The sequence below is a fragment of the Mustela putorius genome, unplaced genomic scaffold (genome assembly GCF_011764305.1).
Source record: "Mustela putorius furo isolate JIRA1106 unplaced genomic scaffold, ASM1176430v1.1 tig00001161_pilon_pilon_pilon, whole genome shotgun sequence".
Classification (NCBI taxonomy): domain Eukaryota; kingdom Metazoa; phylum Chordata; class Mammalia; order Carnivora; family Mustelidae; genus Mustela; species Mustela putorius.
Window position 1 is genome coordinate 260353 of NW_025421602.1, and position 20907 is coordinate 281259.

General features: G+C 49.6%; 1 protein-coding gene across 1 annotated transcript in view; it reads left to right on the plus strand.

The window, feature by feature from the left end:
* The window catches only part of LOC123394040 (glucokinase regulatory protein-like), a 73111-nt gene extending 52584 nt beyond the window's left edge, over positions 1 to 20527 (plus strand). Inside the window, 11 exon segments of the mRNA XM_045087495.1 lie at positions 11905 to 11973; positions 12312 to 12382; positions 12735 to 12801; positions 12985 to 13038; positions 13996 to 14090; positions 14404 to 14461; positions 17954 to 18042; positions 19049 to 19146; positions 19870 to 20037; positions 20220 to 20310; positions 20406 to 20527. Of these exon segments, the coding sequence (XP_044943430.1) occupies positions 11905 to 11973; positions 12312 to 12382; positions 12735 to 12801; positions 12985 to 13038; positions 13996 to 14090; positions 14404 to 14461; positions 17954 to 18042; positions 19049 to 19146; positions 19870 to 20037; positions 20220 to 20310; positions 20406 to 20415 (870 nt within the window). The 3' untranslated portion in view covers positions 20416 to 20527.
* Positions 20528 to 20907: the final 380 nt, after the last annotated feature.

Consider the following 20907-nt stretch of genomic DNA (forward strand, 5'->3'; position numbering starts at 1 on the left):
AGGTAACAGGCATCAGAAGGATATCTGGAGACACCCTTGAAACCCAAGTTCTAGAATCTAGGACAGAGTTAGCAGTAAAAGGGCTGCCAGTTTGGGGAAGTACCAGATGGAAAGAGGTGGCACTCACAGGACGCCAGGATAGTGATGGGAGGAAAGGGAGAAATCAGCCCTGCCTACAGAATTCTTTGTCTCTTTTGGCTTCCCATAAAGTGTGAATTTCTCTTTCCTGCTGTTAATGTCCTATTTTTAGGTTGAAGTCAAAAGGGAAGAAGAGAGTCTCTAGTTTCAGGGAGAGTGCTTTAGGCTAAGGCCGGGGATTTTTCCTAGGTTGGAGAAAGTCACCCAGGCAGAAAGGGATTACTAGTAAAACGCACCGCACAGAGTCATGAGCCATCCCGTTTCCAGGCCAAGGCAGTGACGGTATATACGTTGGCAATCTCCTTGCGCTTTGCCTCTTCCCAGATGCTTCTTCGAGGGCTCTAGTTGAGTACCCGAAGTCTGAAATTAAGGAGGTGGATTTCAGAAGAGATGGAGACTGAGCAAAAGGGTGGAAATGGGTGCGTAACAGAAGGCAATGAGTCTCGCTGTAGTAGAGAACAGAGGAAGTGAGAGAGAACACACATGCTAGGGAATCTCATAGGAGAGGACACAAAAGTTCAAAGGAAGGAAGGTGGGAAAATCAAGCCAAAAGTAAAATGGGGTGAGAGCGATAGGAGTGGGGAAAACAAAAGGAGATCATGGCTGGTGAGAAAAATGAGCTGTTAGCAAGGGAGAAAGAAGGAAAAAGAAACAGAAAACAGAAGGAAGAGACCCAGATGACATCGAAGGGGATAAAAGGACAGGACTAATAAAGCTGATGTGAGGGGACCGGGGCCTTTTATTTATTTTATTTATTTAATTCACCCTTCCATCATCCATCCCTTCCTTCCTTCCTTCCTTCACCAAACACTTAAGCATACATTATGTACTGGATGCTAATTTAGGCACTGGAGATTTCAAAAAAAAAAAACAACAAAAAAAAAACCCAAAAACGAATAGGCCCTCTTCTCATGGGCATTTCAGTTTAACCAGTTAACTATAAACACCAAAGTGTAATATCATGCGACAAACACTGAGCCAGTGGTCTGAAAAGAGGTAACGGTAATACAAAGAGAGTGGAGATGAATTCCACTGTGGAGTCCCAGGCAGAGGCACAGTGACACAAAATCCTGGTGTATTGTGGAACTGCCAGAGTCCCAACAGATGGTGGGAGCAGGAAAAGGGAAGTGAGTGAATTAAAACCTGAGGATCTCTTCAAACCTATACTTGCTTTCCAACCATTCTCCCACTCTGGTTGAAAATAAGTGGGCTAGAGCAAGTGTACACAGGGAAAGTAGGCAGAAGATGCATATGGAAAGGGACCCACCTGTCATAACTTCCCAACACAACAGACTGGCCCCCAGGGCTTGCAGCAGCGGTGGTGAACTCCCGCTCCTGAGGGTCACGGCTGTAATCAAAAGTTTGTAGCACGTGGCCTTCCTTTCCATAGGCTACAATTCTGCGATCACAGCCTGCAGCCACGATGCTGTTGGTTGCCCAAGCCAAGGCATAGGGCGGGCATGGGTGGATAACCGACTTCCCCTAAGACAGAAGTAAAGGGTTCCAATCGCTCTGACTCTGACAGCCTCAGCCAGAGGTTCTTCCTTTCTAGGAAAAATTTATACCTTGTATAAATCTTCCAACATTTTCCCACCCAAGCACATCCTAATCTAGACAACTTCACAAACTGTCGTTAGGTTTTATACTCTTACACACGTATGTATGACATACACACACACACATCTGACATTGTCCGCAAGAGGAAACCTCTTTAGTAAACACCTATAAGGCCCCCAAAGGGACATATCCTACATTATCTAACACTGGGTAGGTCCACATGGAGCATACAACTCTTTCTTTACAGAAGAAATAAATTTAATTATTACATGAGTAATTCTTTTTTTTTAAACTCTTTTGGCTTCCAATAAAGTACGAATTTCTCTTTCCTGCCTTTAATGTCATATTTTTAGGTTGGAGTCAAAAGGGAAGAAGAGAGGGGTGCCTGGGTGGCTCAGTGGATTACGCCGCTGCCTTCGGCTCGGGTCATGAGCCCGGGTTCCTGGGATCGAGCCCCGCATCGGGCTCTCTTCTCCTCAGGGAGTCTGCTTCCTCCTCTCTCCCTCTGCCTGCCTCTCTGCCTACTTGTGATCTCTGTCTCTCAAATAAATAAATAAAATTTTAAAAAAAAAAAAAAAAAGGGAAGAAGAGATTCTCTAGTTTCAGGAGGAGAGTGCTGTAGGCTAAGGCCAGAATTTTCCTAGTTTGCAGAAAGCCATCCAGGCAGAAAGGGGTTACTTTCTTTCTTTTTCTTTCTTTTTAAATTTTAGTTATTTAAGGCATCTCTACACCTAATGTGGTACTCAAACTCACAACCCTGAGATCAAGAGTCACATGATCCACCAACTGAGCCAGCCAGGAACCCCTCTATGAGTAATTCTTAAGGAAAGTTCTTCAAACAATAGAGAATTACATCAGGTAAAACATAAACATTCCTTGTATCCCCCACCTTTTCCCTTTCCTCTCTTGAGAATGACTTTTTTAAATGATTTATACATATAAATACACTTTTTACATAGATAATAATTTTCACTTTCCCTTACTCTCAGAATCCTATCCCCTCGATTCCTCATTGCCCACAAATATTAAGCTGTGGCCTCCCGAATAAAAATCTTCTCTGTGAATGCATCTAAATGTGCCCCCGCCAACCACCTCAATCTTAATGTTCAACCTCCCCTAGGAGGGATCTTGGATTTCTTTACCCCCATCTCACAGCATCCTTTCGTCCTACCCGTGACTCTCCAGGGCCTTCATCTTCGAAGAAATACCTAACAATGGTGCCATCTGCATGACCAGAGAGAATTCCTTTCCCAGAGGAACTAAACAAGTAAGTGAATTAAAAGGAAGAGGAAGAGGAAGAAGAAGAGGAAGAGATTACTCTGTCTCCCCAAGAAATCCTGCTTCTGTGTCAAACATTACCCTACCTGGACTCCCTGCTACCAGTCCACCCCATCTTCCATATTATAGTCTCCAATGAGACTACAGACCCCATGAACAGGTTGACACACAGAGTACTCTCTTCACCTTCATGTCAGCTGGTTTGGTGGAGAATTTATCTCTCCGCTCCCCATGTTCATCATATAGCACCACCATTCGGTCCACTGTGCAGACCGCAAACTTGGCATGTTCTAGGACCAAGCCATGCAAGTCACCTTTGCAGCTCCATCCTGCAGAGGCAGAGGGGGCAAAAATAAGCGCAGCTGTTCGTCTAGAGTGACAAAAGAATTTTGGTTCCTTTAGCTCTACTGTGACTTTGGTCAATTCTCCACATCATAGTCCTTAAAACAAAAGATGCACCCTGGTCTCCACAGCTATAAACCTCTGGCCCAGGAGAACAAGGTGCTTTAGAAACCCATAATGCAAATACACTTCGAGGTGACTCACAGAATGAAGTGTACCGATGGGCCCTTGCAATGGCCTTGCTCCCTCATAGCTCAAATGAAATAAAATCAATTGGTCTGATAAGTTTCTTTTTTTTTAATAGGTTCTGGTATTCGGCCATTCATTCAATATATACATTTTTTTCATTCAATATTATTTTTTAAAGGTTTTATTTATTTATTTGACCGAGAGACAGCGAGAAAGGGAACACAAGCAGGGGGAGCGGGAGAGGGAGAAGCAGGCTTCCCAGTGAGCTGGGAGCCCAATGTGGGACTCAATCCATGATCCTGGATCATGACCTAGCTGAAGACACTTCATGAGTTAGCCACCTAGGCACTCCTCATTCAATATTTTTTGAATACCACACTGAGAAAGGAATGTAGTCAGGGGCTAAGAGGAAGACAAAGAGCAAAAACGGTCCCTGTCCCCAGGCTAATAACATGTGCAAACAGGAAAAATCCCATTAGAGAGGCCTGTACAAAGCACGATGATAGTTTGGAGAAGCCTGAAATCTGAAATCGTTTTATGTTTAAATGACCAACTTTAAGGTTTGAAGAATTGGATGTAGTTAAATGGGGGAAGTTATCTGAAGTAGAAGGAATGATAGGAGCAAAGGCAAATCTCATTAAGAGACAGTAATTTAATACAGCTGAAACTATCTTGCAACTAGAACAGAAGAAGTAAGGCAGGAAAAACAGGGAGGCCAGCGCAAAAAAACTTTGAAATTTGGCCGAGGTGTTTAGGCTTATTTGGTAGGAAAAAGACAGTGAAAGTTCTGGAATGGGGAGTAAAACAATCAGAGTTGAGATTTAAGATGAAATTGCCACCTACTTATTTTTTTTAATCATCCCCCCCCAAACTACGCACTGCTCAGATGTCCAATTTTGAAGTGATCATCTCCCAGTCGATTATTCTCTTCTACGTCTGTCCACCACCTGGTCCTCAACGGTTCTGCACTAGGGACTTCCCTCCTTGAAATAAAACATTTAGCCTCTGCTCCAATTGTGTGATTAATTACTAGGGCTGCAGAGCTCTGGTTTGAAACTTTGTTACTTGTCACTCCTAACCCAGGTACCTCCAAAGTCCCAGGTTTAAAAGGCCTTTTTTCCCCCTTCCCCCATCAAAATCCTCAGAGTCAGAAAACAGCCTCACCACCACCTTTACCCCCCCATCCACCGCTTGATTAAATTAGGTTTGAAGGGCTGAGGGTTCCTCGTTTCCTAGCTCATCATCTTCCTTCATCATTTTGCCAATCCTGGGCCTTTGCCCTACCCTGTATCATGACATCTTATTTTGGAAGACTGAAGGGGATTTTCACTTCCAATTATTCCATTAGGGTAAAGGAATTTTTAAATTACAATTGCGGGGGCAGTTTCCTGAGCAATGAGCACTTCTCTCTTTTGTTCTAATTTCCCTCTCTTCTCCTAATACCACATTCACTGTGAAGCCTTCCTCATTCCTCATAGCACTGCCTGAGGATTCAATGGGGACCGGGAATAGAATAATAACTAACCTTTAACAAGATCTTTCCATAGACTAGGCAGTTTGATAGATGCTCAATATGCATTGTCCTTTTACTTCATAACGCTGAGACAGAGATGATTATGCATATTTTACAGATGGGGAACCTGAGGTTCAGAAAAGTTAAGTAATTGGCTCAAATTTACATACACATTCCTAAGGGGGTGGAACCAAGATTTATATCCCGGTATGTCTGACTCCACAAACCACAATCCTAACTCTTTAAATGATGCTGTCTGGCTACATAGCAAACATTCACTAATGGCAGATACTATCATTAGCTTTGTCTGAGTCTATCCTTTTTATTTTGAATGTTCTCTCGCGTATATCAGATTCTACAGGGCTTTTTAGTTCGCGAAGGCTTTTGCGAACTCTTCCCCCAAACCCCCTCAGGTTGCTATCATTGTTACTCCCATTTTCCCAATGAAGCCGAGACTGTGTGCCGAGGGCTTCAGGTCAGCGGGATTGGACCATTTATTGAAAGTGCAGCTGGCACTAGGACTTGAGTGCTGGTCTCCTAGCTCCAAAACCCAGCCTCTCTTCAGCATGGTTCCTCTCCCGGTGCCCAGCCTTTTCCGAATCTGAGATCTCCATCATCAGAACGAACGTGAGGTCTTCCGCACTCCGTCTTTGGAGCTTTTACCTAAAGCGCTCGTTTATCCGGGCGCAGACATAGGTTCGCTGTTTCCATGTGCGCCTAGCACCGGGCCTCGTACACAACTGATGTCAAAGGAAACGGACGAAAGCTACCGCGGTTAGCGGTCCGTCCTGCTACTGCACACTACCGACCGAGCAGAGATTCCGCATACAGTAGGCGCTCACCATCGTGAGATTTCAGTTCCCCCCACTTCTCTGGGAACGTTAAGGATGGCGGGGGAGGGAAGAGGCACGCAACTCCTCACCTGAGGACTCAGCAGGGTCCTCAGGTGCTTCAACTGCCAGAGGAACACCTGTCTCTCGGATGCCACCAATCAGCAACAACTCCCGTGGTTACCTGGACAACCCGTAACGCTGCCGCAGCGACTGCCGCTGACGCGCTGTCGTTGACGCGCAGACGCTGACGCGTATACAGCGAGACACACTTCGCAAAGTCACCACATAGCTTCGCTGTGAAGCAGAGAACGTGCGCAGGCGCAGTGAGGTCTAGGGCGGGACCGAGAGGACGCGAATCCTCTCTTCAACCAATCCTGTCGCGCTTGCAAACACAAGCTGAAGCCACGCCCACTAGTCCTCCGCAAACTCGAGGTCCTCTGGCATCTCGGTCTTCCTCCCGCCTGGATTGTGAGTGAAGTGTGGCTGAACACTTCTTTTAATCCTTACAACCCTGGAGGAAGGCAGGGCGGTTGCTTTCATACGTTTTGCAGCAGCCCGGGTTGAACCCAGATAGGCTTTATGATGTGCACGGGGTTCCAGAAGTTAATAATGATAGCTAACCGAATCCTCAGGATGCGTCTGCCAGGTACCGTGCAAAAGGTTGTAGATGCATTATCTCATTTAATCTCAAAGACAGCTTTTGAAGGGGATGGCATTATTGGTTCCATTTCTCATGCCAGGAGACTCGGGATTAGAGGGGTCCCTTAACAAATGAACAGTAGGGGCGCCTGGGTGGCTCAGTGGGTTAAGCCGCTGCCTTAGGCTCAGGTCATGATCTCAGGGTCCTGGGATTGAGTCCCGCATCGGGCTCTCTGCTCAGCGGGGAGCCTGCTCCCCCCGCCCCTCTCTCTGCCTGCCTCTATGCCTACTTGTGATCTCTCTCTGTCAAATAAATAAAAATAAAATCTAAAAAAACAAACAAACAAACAAAAAAAAAACAAATGAACAGTAAAGGATGTAACTGGGATTCAACCCAGAGCTGATGCATTGAAACAGCCTTTATATTCTGAACTCGTAGCTCCCTATATCTATGCCATGCTTCTATACCCCGTGCCCCATCCATCCCAAGAGATGAGGTGTCCAGAGTCTGCGATCAAAGACTGCTGCCCAGGTCTGGATGCTTTTGTGGGTCAAGGCGGAGGGCAAATGAGAACGGGGCTTATCTGTCAGGATGAAGTTAAGTGTTGTGATACGTGGGATTGGAGCTTGGTGAGGTAAAAAGGATAATGACTTCTTGATCTGTTTGGATTGGGTCCCTTTCAGAATTACTGGTCTAAATTCTTGGAACATGCCAGAGAGGCTGAGATGCAGAAAAGGAGCGTTGATACACCTGCTCTGGAAAGATCAGTGGTTTCCTCTGGAAAAACAGTGGTTTTTCTCTCACTGGCACCATCCCCCCCACCCCCCTTTGGAATTTAGGAAACAGTAGAGGAAAGCCTCTATTTTCACAGGAAGGAAGTAGCCCCAGAGCCCAAAGTATAAGTCTTTTGACAAGGGGAGTTCCAACCCTTCAGTTTTATTTCCATCCTCCTCCTCTGGATATAGTGGCAGAGAGTGAATATAAAGTCATTTACACTTTACAGTTATTATGGACTTTGACCGAATCAGCGAGACAGAGGCAGACAGAAGGAAAAGGAAAAGTGAGTGCGGGGAAGACTAGGAGTACAGGAGTGCACAGGATAGGAGCACGTGGCACTGAAGGATCCATTAGCGGAGCTTCTCTTTCATTTGTCTCAAAACACCGTTCAGTCCCTTTCTGGAAATTAACTCGAGGTTGATGGAGGAGTCAGAGGAATCAATGGTGAAAAGCTTGGGTGTCAATGTGGGCAGTGAAGTTAAAAAGGTTACCGGCCCCTCTCCTGTGGTATGACCTTCGTTTCCACGGATGCAGGAGAATTTATATACCTCCCCTTCTTTTCCTTCTCCCCCGTTCTCACTGAACAAAACAAAAGGAACGAGGGCTCTAGTTTTCTACTCCCATTTCTATCCTCTCCCCACCCATTCAAGGCTACAGAATCAAAACAAACACCTTAAAACAATGTTAGTGCTCCTGTGGAGTTGGTGGTGGTGTGAGAGGCCCTTGAGGTCAGGGAGAGACAGTGGGGAAGTGTCTTCAGCTTACTGTACAGTATCCCAAACAGTCATCTCCAGTTTGTCCAAGCACATTTATTGGAAAAATGTCCAAGGGGTGAGGTCACCAGCAGCTGAGGGGCCACCAGGTGAGACGGGGAGCCCCTGAGACTCCGTGGAAGACATTGGAGTAGTGCAGTGCAGCATCTGCCTCCAGACCCAGACAATTCCTTTGAGTTGCTGGGGGAGGGGGAGTACCCAAAGAACCCTCCCCCTCTGAGACCCAGAGGCAAGATGTGGGGGCAGCTGGGGATGCTGAGAGTCCTGATGCAGGTGCAATGGGGGCCCATCTGGGACCTAGTGGGATACAGTTGAACAAGTGTCTGTCCCCCGTACCTGGGGGATGGAAGGACATTTCCCATCTGATAGCCATTCCCCAGGTCCAGGGACACAGACCCCAAGAGACCTACCTTCTGGCCCTGCTGACAGTGGAAAGAGGATGGGCACCAGGCCCGAGATTGTGGGAGTGTCATTACCCTCTAGGAGATTACTGGATCCTTCAGTCTTGGGCAGATCACCAACTGAGGCTCTCCCTGACCCTGTCCCCATCCCCAGGGTGTTAGTGCATCTGTTTTTGAGTTCGGTTTCCTCACTCATACATACAGCGCGGGCAGAGGGCAGGCGGAGGCGCAGCGGGAGCGGGCCGCGGGGCTGCGGGGGACCCCAGAGCTCTGATGGGCCGCTTAGTCTCTCCCTGAGCGGGGGGCGGTGCCGGCGCGGCCTGGCCACTGGTCCGAGTCCCGGTGCGGGAGGCAGTGCGGCCGCTCCGCCGGCCCCTGCAGCGGGATGTGACCGTCCCGGCTAGCTAGCCGCCGCCTTCTGCAGAGCTGGCCCCGCTCGCTCCGCCGCAGCCGAACCGGGACGTGCCGGCCCGCCCCGCCCCGCCGGGGTTCTCGCCGCCGTCATCCCCCTCACCCCGACTCCACCGACCCCATTCTCCCGGGGCTCCTCCCACGACCCTCCCATTGGCAGCATTGGGTTCCCCTTGCCTCTGATACTGGCTCCATCCGAGAAGCCTGCGTGAGGGGCGGGGGGTGGGCGAGTAGGGAGAGGTGCAGGTGTGAGGGGCTCGGGCTCCCGGGAGGTCCCCTCCCTGCCAGGGTGGAATTAGCCAAGTTGGGAGGAGGAGGAATCCCACTTCCCCTGCCGGAGGGGACAGAGTGGCGAGATAATTGATGTAAAATCTCCACTTGTACACTGCGTCAGCTTTTAAATCTCTTCCCCATTGGTAATCTGATATTGGTTCTCTTCGCTCTCATTCATTCTTTAATTTATTAAACAAATATTTATTGAGCGTCACCTAGGTGTCTGGCACGGGAAGAGCTGGAGTCCAGCGGTTAAGACAGCAGGCTGGGTTTATAGCCGGGAAGTCTAAATAAAGAGCAGCAACCTATGGTTTTTAGCTCTTCTTCCTGCCTGGTGTGCAGAAATTGGTCGTCTGTCAGGTTTCCTAAAACCAGAGCGTCCAGAACCTCATAGGGCTGTTGGCAGGATCCAGTGAGATAATGTTGGGGAATGTCTTTATAAATCTTATGACACTGTGTGAGCGAGGGATTATCATGAATTTGCACCAGCGTGTTAGTTACTTCATTCATTTAACCAACATAAATCCTTAAACTATTTCATGAGATCTGGAGTAACAACCTGGTGGGAGTCCCCTTTCTGTCAACTGTGTGATCTTCAGCAACGACCTAACTTCTCTGAGCCTCTGCTTTACCATCTGTAAAACGAGGGTGTCAGTGTGGTCTCCTTAGTGGGAAGGCACCCAGTGAGATACTGCATGTGAAAAGTGCATTGTTCAGTGTAAATAACTGTTGGCTCATGTATTTAGGGCAGATACTTTGGTTTCTAATTCTCATTGCAGCATTTCTATTTCCGTGGCACTTTTTTCCCGTAAATTTCAGTTCAGCGTGTGTCCCCCTGGGGCTCCAAAGCTTCTGTTACCTTCCTTCTGAGATGAAAGAGTGAAATGGAGCAAGAGGGGCCCGGAGTACTGTGTGTTCTGGACATGTGATCAAGCCACAGCTCAGGTCCTCTGCCTCTGCTGTCCCTGAGGACCCTGATCTCTGGCCTGCTGTTTCATCCTTGTCCCAGAAGAATCCTCTGCTCAGGGATTCTCATTGTCCTGGGACTGGGTATTACCCTGCACTTCTGAGCTCCAGGTCCTCTGGAGAAGAGGTCATTATTTCCAAAGGTTAAGAGTAATGAACCTCAGGTTTCCCCTTCATGGGGCAAAGTAGAGGCTGGGCAGTGTGCATGAATACAAAGAGGGACCCCTGGAGCTTCCCTGGGGTGCCCAGAGGGCTGGGGGCCCACTGATAGGGAAAGGGTGTGGGGAGAGATACTCAGAGGGGGCGGTGCTCGGAGAGGCCAGGGTACCTGGGTTAATCATCACTGTGGCTCAGATAAGGCCCCCGCCAGCTGGAAGCAGAGTTAGCGTGACAGAAGCGTTTGTGTAGCTGAAGATGGAGGTACGACAGGGTGTCCACAGCATGAGACCATGCCAAGCACAAAATGGTTTCAACACGCGATTGAGACCCCAGAGCCTGGCAAGTGGGAGGTGAGACTCCCTCATCCCACCTTCTCCATGTTGGTCTTCTGCACTGATTCCTAGAATCATTTCTCTTCTGGACTTCCCTCCACCCTGGGTTTCTGTTTTCCCTCTCCTCCTTCCCATCTTCCTTCCTGACCTTCCCCTTTAGGCCCAGAGTATCAAGTTCAGGCTAAATCCTTGGATGCTGTGTGTGTGTGTGTGTGTGTGTGTGTGTGTGTCCCCAAACCTTGTGCCTGCTGCCGCTCCCACCTCCAGATCCAGAGGCGTGAGCAAGGCCTGGGCTTCCTGTCTGCATCCTTGTGCCCCTTCCCTCTAGAGGTCTGTGTATGAGGCAGCCCTGCCAATCACAGAGGAGTCAAACCCAATGACCCAGGACCTCCACAAAGCAGATGCCGAGGAAATTGTTCCATTGCTGGGACAATGTGATGCTGAGATCTTCCAGGAGGAGCGGCAAGTCATGCCCACAGACTAGGTAACCCAGACCCATCCCCTGGACACTGAAAATAAAGATGCCAGCTCCATGCCAATGGTCCTTCGTGTTTGAGACCTGAGAGCCCCTCCACCACACCATTCATTCCTCCCCCTCCCCCAAATTCACTGTCCTTTTCTTGGCTTCTGATTCCCACCTGCTCCCTACAGAGACTGTATAGTGAATCAGTTCTGACCACCATGGTCCAAGTGGCTGGCAAAGTGCAGGAAGTGCTGAAGGTACAGTCTCTCTGTCTCCTCCCCTCCTAACTTCTCTCCCTCCCCACTTGATCTCTTTTCTTGGCTTCCACTTCTCATTTTACTCCATCTCCATTCTCCTTTCTCCCAGTCCTCCCTCTGGCCTCTTTATTGTCATCTTATTAATCAACAGTAATTAGAATAACTATTATCTACATCACACTCTGTAATTGACATTGTGCTTTCACACTCATTACCTTTGCAAAAACCTGTGAAATGAGTGTGATTGTCTCCATTTTTTTTTTTTCAGATAGGAAAACAGGACAATCACAGTAGCTTGCCCGAATATATCCAGCTAATAATTGCTGGGTAGCACTGCTTTTTATTGAGTGATTGCTGGATGACAAAGCTGCTCTCCGTCCTTTCTGGAATGAGTAAGGTTGGAGTAAGTAGCTAAGCCAGATTTAGGAGTCAGAATGAAGTTTCGTTCTCAAATCCAGGCATCTTTCTGTTCCCTTTTGTGGTTAAGGAGGGTTAAGGAGTCTCCCCAGGAGTTCTTCTGTTGCTGACAAAGAAGGAATGTGCTTCCCCCAAGCTGAGCTAGGAGCTAGGCCTTGGCGACACTGGGAATTTTTCTTTCTCAGGAACCTGAGGGGGAGCTGGTGGTGCTGAGTGGAGGGGGCAACTCTGGCAGGATGGCGTTTCTCATGTCGGTGAGTACCTTCTCGGGGTAACCCTCAGGACCATAAAGCTCATCATAGCTAAGCTCCTAGGTGGCCCTCTTGAGGCCCGGCTCCCTCCGTCTCAAAGACAGATCTCACCGTGGAACCCCGTATCTTCTGAACCCACCTGGGCCCCACTCCATCTATTGAGGGTGTCTCTACATCCCATGCACCCCAAGCTGTCATCTGCAAGTAGCTTTCGACGTGCCAAATTCCAAGCAGGACTGGCTTAAGCGCTGGCCTGAGGGAATCCTCACACTAGTTGTCAAAATCCAAGGTTACCGCTCCCTTCACTTTCATCACTAACCCGTGTCCTTCCCCGGTGACAGGTCTCCTTCAACCAGCTTTGAAAGGTCTAGGACAGAAACCTCTACACCTACCTCATTGCAAGCAGTGACAGGTAAGCCACGTTGGCCTGTGAATATTTTCTTTGGCCTGGATAGTATTTTCTAGAAATAGAATTTTCAGGCTTTCAGGTGGAGATCGTGCCCAGTTTGCTTTGGTCGCCATTATTTCTTATTGCCTTATCCTCGGCCCATTTCACATACTCATGTCACCTGTCTGGCCCTTGTTGGAATTGGAGTGTCCAGCCCTAAAAAGTGTCTGTTGTGGTGTTCAGCAAATAGTAGGTGTTTCAGTCAATGATATCTTTCCATCATTCCCTTCTCTTAATGCATTCCCTTTTCTTCCCTAGTATACCATAATCTTCTGCTTTCCAACCAGTGCCACTGACTTTGAGTCTGTCCTCTTAGGTCTGTGGTGGCATCTAGGGAGGGGACAGAAGATAGTGCCCTGCACGGGATTGAAGAACTGAAGAAGGTCTGTGTTTTCCCCTGATAGTCAACCAGACGTCTCTGTCTGTTCCTTCTCATGAAGACACTAGAGTCCCCATCCAGCCAAAGCCCGTTCTCTTCCCCAGTCCTGACCCTGACATCTCCATGCAACAGGTTTGTATCCTAGAATCCTCCTGGTGGCTCGGTCTCACCCACCCTCCTCTCCTAGGTGGTCGCTGGGAAGAAGAGGGTGATTGTCATTGGCATTTCGGTGGGACTCTCTGTGAGTGTGAAGACAGCCTGGGGGGATCCATTCTACAGGGAGGAAGGGGGTGGGGGCAGAACAGCATGGAAGATAGATTGCGGAAGTGGGTACTAGAAAACAGAAAGGGTTCACGCAAGGAATTTTGATTTTACTCTCACTAATTGAGACCCAGCTGCATGAATGTGGAATGACAGGGAAAGGATCCGATTCCAGAATACCTGTGTGTCAGTCCATTCAACAAGCAAGGTAGATGGACTAGTCCCAGCGTCAGCAAACCACAGTGGCCATCATGCTGCTGCCTGTTTATGTAAATAAAGTTTTATTGAGACACAGCCATTTGTGTTTACATAAGATCTATGGCCACTTCATGCTACAACGATAGGGTTGGGTATTGCATAGAGTTCACAGGGGCCCCAAAGCCTAAAATATTTACTCTCTTGCTCTTTACATAAGAAGCTGACCCCTGGACCTGTCCTTTGCTACTTAAGCATGGTCCTTGCTTAGCAACATCAGTATCTCCAAAGATTTGCTAGTAATGTAGAATCTCGCCCCCCACCAAGACCTACTGAGTCTGAATCTGCATTTTAACAAGATTCCAAGCACTGGATTTGGTGTCCCCAATTTTCTCTCACCACTGCAGTATTCTGATTCTAACAATTCACTAAGAGAAACAGGTCGAGCAATGCTAGATGCGGAAGGAGACACACAAGGAGGGCAGGACACCGACCTTAAGGAGCATACAATTTAGTCCAGTAGTTTTGAAACTTTACCATGCAGAGGATTTCCTTGGGGGACCATGTTAAAAATACAGGCCTGGAGCTTTCCCCTTCCAAGGCAGATCCAGTAAATCTTCCCTGGGGCTGGAACTCTGCATTTCTAACAAGGACTCGGGGGAATCTGATGGTCCTGCGCCTCAGGAAACACTAGAGTAACCCCTGCGCTCTCATCATACCCTTTTTCTCCCCCTGCCATCAGGCTCCCTTTGTGGCAGGCCAGGTGGACTCCGGCATGGACAGCCCAGGCACCTTCTTACCAGTCCTGGTTGGTTTCAGCCCCGTGAACATGGCCAGGTGAGCCCACTGTAATGAAAGGCATTGAAGGGCCAGGCCCCTGGGGGAGGCTGAGAGGAAACCTGTCAAAATCTACAGTACAGGGGCGAGTGGGTGGCTCGCTCAGTGGGTTAAAGCCTCTGCCTTTGGCTCAGGTCATGATCCCAGGGTCCTGGGATCGAGCCCCGCATCGGGCTCTCTGCTCTGCAGAGAGCCTGCTTCCCCTCTCTCTACCTGCCTCTCTGCCTGCTTGTGATCTCTGTCTGCCAAATAAAAAAATAAAAATCTTTAAAACAAAACAAACAAACAAACAAAACCAAAATCTACATTACAGCCACGAAGAGGAGGGCATGGTGGCTATGGTCTTACTCACCACATCTCAGAACATTAGAGTAAATACGGACTGTCCCTGAGCTTATGAGGATTTTGTTTTTGGTGGGTTTTTGTTTTGTTCTGTTTTGTTTCTGTTTTTGTTTCGTTTTTTTGGTCCACTGGTTGATGTAGTCTCTTGTTTCGGGAAGGACTGAAGGCAGCTTACAGAGGCCACATCAAATACCAGAAAGCAGACATTCAAAACAGGAATGGAGAGACAAGGAAAACAGGGCCCAGGAGATAGAATAGGGTCGGGACGATGCGGACCCCAGAGAGAAGCATCTGTTCAAAGGAGCCGTGGGTGCTGAGTGGCCTCTGATTCCTCTTTGCCCAGCTCCCTTATTGTAGCAACCATTCTCCTTTGTCATCCTAGGCTCCCCTTGGGTCCCCCTCTGGCTACTCAAACCCCACCCTGTCCCCCTTTCCTGAGGACTCTGTTCCACCCAATCACCTCCGCCTTATTCTCTATGTAGATGGCCACTTTGATCCCAGAGGTCAGCATGTGAAACCGATAGTGCTCAGGTGTGGTTCCCTGGATGTTCAGCCTCAGGAGTGTTAAAGCAAGAAGAAAGTAGATTCATAGACCCTTGTGCGAGAGCTCGGATGTTGTCGCTTTGGGGTGAGGCCTGAAATGGCTTATTTTTTGAGACCACCCCTGGCGATGCTGGTGCCCGGCCAGGTGCGGGGAGCTCTGCTGACTTCACTATTGGCATGGGCCTCTTGATGAAGCTGAAGGCTTCCTGTCACTGGAATGTTCCAGGGAAGGCTTGTGGATTCCTCAAGAGCGGCTCTGCACATGCAGTGGTGGTCCTGGGGGGCGGGGCGGCCGGGTGCTTTCTGAGGTCCTTTTCTCAACTTCCAGATTCCAGGCTTGTAGCGTAATTCATGTGAAGATATAAATGAGTCTGAGATACTTTTAACCCTGCTCCTTTTAATGGAGGACTCTCTTTCACCAAAAATGTATGTGCAGCAGTGGATGCTAATTTCAGGCCCTGTGACCAAGTGAAATGATGGATTCAAACAATGTGGGCGTGGAGCTCTTCCAGTTGTTCCTTAAATCAGCGGCTCCCAAACTTGGCTGATCTTCAGAGTCATCTGGGAAGCATGTTAAAAATACAGATTTTGGGGCTCCACTCCAGAACTCCTGAAACTGACTCTCAGGGTGGGCGTGGTATCCAGAAATGGGTAGTTTAAAAAAACAAAAAACAAACAAACAAACAAACACCAACCCAAACTCCCCAGGTGATATTGATGATTCTCAGTGTTAAACCGCACAATGAACCCTGGCTCCAGGCTCCGCTTAGGTCTCTAGGGATTTTCTGAAGTAGTTTGAGGACAAATGACAGGAAACACTTTTACAAAATGGGCGTGCAATATGTGAAATTTGCTTGCCCTCGAGGAAATACAAATGAGAAAATACAAACGTAGCTAGAGAAGGGACATTTTGCAGGGATGGGATGATGAGGGGAGGCTCGGGAGGCCTTATACAGAGGTAACTGTCTGAGCTCCTGCCGCATTGGGTCAGTGGCCGGGTATCCCCTAGCAGGGTTGACCAGTAGAGGTCAACTACAGAAGATCCGCATTCTTTGAGAGTCCATGGTTGCACCTAAGCAGGTAACAAGCCTGATGTTCTCTCTTCCCCTTAGCACATTGTTTTGTTTGTGGTTAATTTATTGGAGAAACGTTTGCCAACTGTTGGATGCTACGCATCATGCCTTGTAGCTGTGCTCCTTTGGCAGGAGCGGTTGTCCCTCCCTCAGGCAGTGAGGGGTTCACTCTTTGGGAAGATGGCCAGAATATATTTCCAGGAATGGGAAGGGCTTCTGATGGACCTTAAGACTGAAGATAATGTGGCAGTTTTGACATTCTGATGATAGGCACTCCTCCAGGGGCCTACAGAGAGTTGTGGGTATTGTGGCCATGGCAGTGGGACACGGGCAAGGACGGGGGCACAAGAAAGTTCTGGTATCAGGCTGGAGCTTTAAACTTGAGTGTTCGCTTTACTCTGGGATTAAATTGCTGAATATTTTACTAACCCTTTTCCTTGGGGTTCAGGGACACGGTGCCCCTCTGAGCTCGAAAGCACATCTCTAGGAGAATGTTGACCTTAGACCCCAATCCCAATGTGGTCTTTGATCCTGACTCTCATCTGCGGCCCTTCCTTTAGATTCTCACCATCTCCCCACGTCACTCTCTCTGTGGGCCCCAGAAATGTCCCATAGAAGACTGGAGTTCAGCATTCCGACAAATAGCGGAGCGCATGCAGAAGCTGCCGGGAAACAGGAAGCTTTCGGGTTCAGTTCAGTCCTGCTGTTGAGGTAGGATCCTCCCCACCCTCACCTAGGGAATGCTTGCCGCCTCCTGGATGCCTCCGATCTTGTTATGTCTTGTCTGAATTCCTGGCGTAGCGTGTCAACTAAAATGTCCTAAAGCAAATCCTATTTTCCCATTTCCTCCTTCACCTTAAGATGTGTTGTATTTCCCTCCTGACCCTGTGGGCTAAATCCCTCATCATTAAACAGCTAACCCATCTAGGGCAGGTTTCCCTTTTGAAGAACCTCTTTTGCATCTGTGAGTAGAGAGGATTGAATGGAAGGATGAATTGCTTTCTGTTTCTCTTACATTTTCATTTCAAAGGTGGGCTTTAAAACAATGGGAAGCAGTTTCATTCTTCTGCCTTCCTAATCACTCTCCAAAAACTGGGTGGACCTTCCAAGCCTCTGTGCTCCTCTTTCTCTCTTGAGTGTGGTCTACCCTCACTTTGACTGGACAAGGCCCTGAGCCGAGTGCCTGCCCCTGGGCCTCTCTGCCAGGGATGGACCCATGTGTGACATTTTTTCCTTGCTCTTCCTTCTGTGAGAGCGGAAGGCAGCCTCCCCGTGTGAGGTCCGAATCTTTCAGCTCTCAGGCGCTCATCTCTCCTCCCATCTGCAGTTGTTTACTTTTAATCTCCTTTCTCAGTCACCAATTTGATCATTCTCTTTGCAATAATCTCTTTATGCTTGGTGTGTCCTGTTACATCCCTGTCCATTACAATGGCTGCTTCATTGGTCCTTCCAAAGGACCTGAAATGTGATGTTTGCATTGACGAAACTATTAAAAAAGTGGAGGGTTGGGTTGGAAGAAACTTCTTGAAAAAACAAAACAAAACAAAATCCTCTCCAAAAAACACTCATTTCCTGCTAACGGGACACTCAGTCACTGTGGCCTCCTCCTTAGAGTCCTGAATGTGCCATGGAAATGACCAGAGGTGGCCCTTACCCTCTTTCTGCTTGTCTCAGTGAAGCCCACAACCCAGCCCTCCTCATAGCGCACTGGACACCCCCAGTCCTGCTGAATGCAAGCCCAGTGGCCTCTAACCAGAGCGCATGCCCAGGAATCACTAAGTAGAATCTGCCAGGAGCCTCTAGCCAGAGCGCATCCCCAGCAGCTACTAATTCGTGAACAACAGGATCCTCCTTCCTCTCCCAACCTCTCCCCGGGTGTCATCACCTCCTTAATCACCTCCTTAGCCTGAGGGCCTCAGTGGCTCCTCCCGGATGAAAGGGGGAAGCGCCACCAAGATCCTGCTGGAACCTTGCTACTGGCCGCCCATAAGACTGTGGCCCGAGGCATCGCAGCCTCTCAGAGGCAGGAGAGCACAGTCAGAGTCAGGCAGGGAGAGGGTGGGTATGGGCTGGGGGATGGCAAGTGCGGACGCAGAGACAGACGGGTTAATGGCAGCAAGACGGAGGCCCAGTACCACCGTCCCCACCGCACCCTGGGCCGTGGGAAAAGAGCTGGCCTGGGTTTCTTAGCACACAAAGTCTCACTTGTTTCCTGGGGACCCTGGGCTCCTCAGGTCCCACTGATCCCTGAGCCCACCTGGGACACCTAATCCCTGAGCCCACCTGGGACACCGAAAGCTCACCTCGTTTCAGAGAGTCTTTGGCTGGGGGAGGGCCCAGGTCGTGCAGGAAGAACTCCTTCTGCGGGGGCCTGTGTCTCTGGCCTGGCTCCCAGAATCCCCGCTGACCTCCCCGTCCGCTCCGAGCCCGTCCTCCTCGCCCCGCTCTCTTCATGTCCTTCGGCCTCGGTTGGGTCTTGTGTTCTGCTCACGGAAGTCCTTTCTGTCCTCTGCCCTGCGTTCTGACAGGACTCCCCGCACCTCCGCTAGGGCCCAGCAGAACTTAGTTTTCAGGGAATTGTGCCTTCCCCTGGACAGGGCTGGGTACCCATGCTGTCTAGAGGGGGCCCTGGGCCCGCCCCTGGAGCTGGTGGCCTTTCTCCCAGGTGCCTTCTGGAAATCCTGCAGACATTAGAGCGGGCTCATCAGGTGACCTAGAGTCAAAGCCCGAAGATCGCTGCCCTGACGATGCAAGCCAGCACCAGGTGTGTGGAAACGTGTTAGGAGTGGGGAGGTTGCGTGGATGGGGGACTGTCCTGAGAACAGCGGAGACCCTGAGGACTCCTTAACGCGGTGAGGGGAGCAGGTCTGCGTGGTGGAGGGCGCGGTAACCTTTCTGTTGGTTTGCACCTGTGCTTGGCCGTGTGCATCTTGCTCTGATCCCTGATCTTTTCTCACTGCCGTGTCTCCTCTCGTGTCCTGACATCTGGCCCGTGCTCAGCCTGGAGGAAAAAGGCCGTGTGTACCTGGTTGGCTGGCAGACCCTGGGCATCATGGCCATCATGGATGGAGTGGAGTGTATCCACAGCTTTGGTGCCGGTGGGACCTCAGTCCAAACTTTCTTCCTGGCTCCTCCTGAATGCAAACCGATTTCCTCCCCCCATCCCCAGCACATGGGGGTTCCTCATTCGATGTCCAGACTGTCCTATTTGAATAGGCATTTCAGTCAAATGCTCCTTGCTGTGAACCCCTACTCAGGCTTGGGTCCCTCCACTCCCAGCTCCGCTTAGCTGTGGCCTCCCATGTGTGTGACACCTCACCCTCCACCCCTCTGGGCACTTTCCTTCAAGACCCATGAACGTTCCCCCAAGCCTAGAATCAATCTTTCCTATAAAGCCCATCATTCCTTTCTCCCTGTCCTTAAACGTTCCAGACTACTGAGATGTCCGCAGCTTTCTCACTGGTGATCACAGTGATATGTTTAACCAGAGGACGGAGCTCCTCCACCAGGTGGGGGGATGACGGGACATGGGGCAGGTTGTGAAGGTGACAGGTGTGCAGGGAGTGGGAGGTGAGGGGCGCTGGGGACAGGTAGGGGAGGAGAGCAGGCAGACAGTCCAGGGAAGGGAATATGGGTTAGAGGTCGGGAGGCTTTGGGGTAGCACAGGGAGGGCGGAAGGCTCTGGATTCTCCCTCTAAAGCTGGCTCTAGTCCAGGGCTCTTCCCTCAACTTGCTGCATCATCTTGGGCAAAACACTTGACCTCGTTGAACCTCGGTTCTTCCATCTGTGTACAAACACGCTGTGTGAGTGGTCCTGTGAGGCCCTCTGTGGTCCCCAGGTCTGTGTGTGGGAGTTTTTCATGGGAGGGGCCCCCCATCTTCTCGTGCCCAGGGTCCCCAGTTCTCCTTCTCCCAAGAGGACCTCCTGACGTGCATCTTGCCATCCCTCACAGAAATCGACACCGTGGTCTTCATTTTCACCCTGGATGGTGAGAGGGAAGGCAGGAGCAGTGGGGTGAGCAGAGGGAGGCAGGGGAGTGACTCAGGGGAGCTGCCATTTTTCTGGGTCTTAAAGCACCTGCTCCGAGGGAGGGAGAGGGGCGCATGTCCTGACAGGACCACAGGGAACAGGAAGAACAGCTTTCCTCTCTGGCGCCCTCCCCTCTCCTAGACAACCTCATGGAGGTGCAGGGGCTGGTGGAGCAGGTGAAGGAGAAGACGGCCCACATCCAGGCCCTGGTGCCGTGGGGCATACCCTGCCGGTGAGGGTCCAGCCTTGGGGACGGAACCTGGGGTGGCAGTTACAACAAGGCCTTCCTGGGGATGCTGCTCTGGCTCATTCTCTCTGTTTCTCCAGACCCCTCTGAGGAAGCTCTTCCCTCCATCATCCGCATCACGTGGCCACTGCTTTTCTTCGAATAGGAAGGGAACTTCATCCAGGTATGGGGAATTAGAGGGTGTTCTCTGTGCTGAGGGACTCAGAGGGGCAAGGGTTCCAGAAATTAGATAACTCAAGGCTGGGATGCCTGGGTGACTCAGTGGGTTAAGCCTCTGCCTTTGGCTCAGGTCATGATCTCAGGGTCCCACATCTGGCTCTCTGCTCCACGGAGAGCCTGCTTCCTCCTCTCTTTCTGCCTGCCTCCCAGCCTACTTGTGATCTCTCTGTCAAATAAATAAATAAAATCTGTTTAAAACAAAACAAAAAGAAAAAACAAAAACAAAAAACAAAAAAAAATCAAACTTCTTCCAAAAAATCACTTAGACAAATTTTGGAGAATGTCCCTCTAGGCTTTTTTATCCATATGTAAGTATGTAAATATATTTATACAAAAATAGGACCATCTTTGCCATGCTGTTTT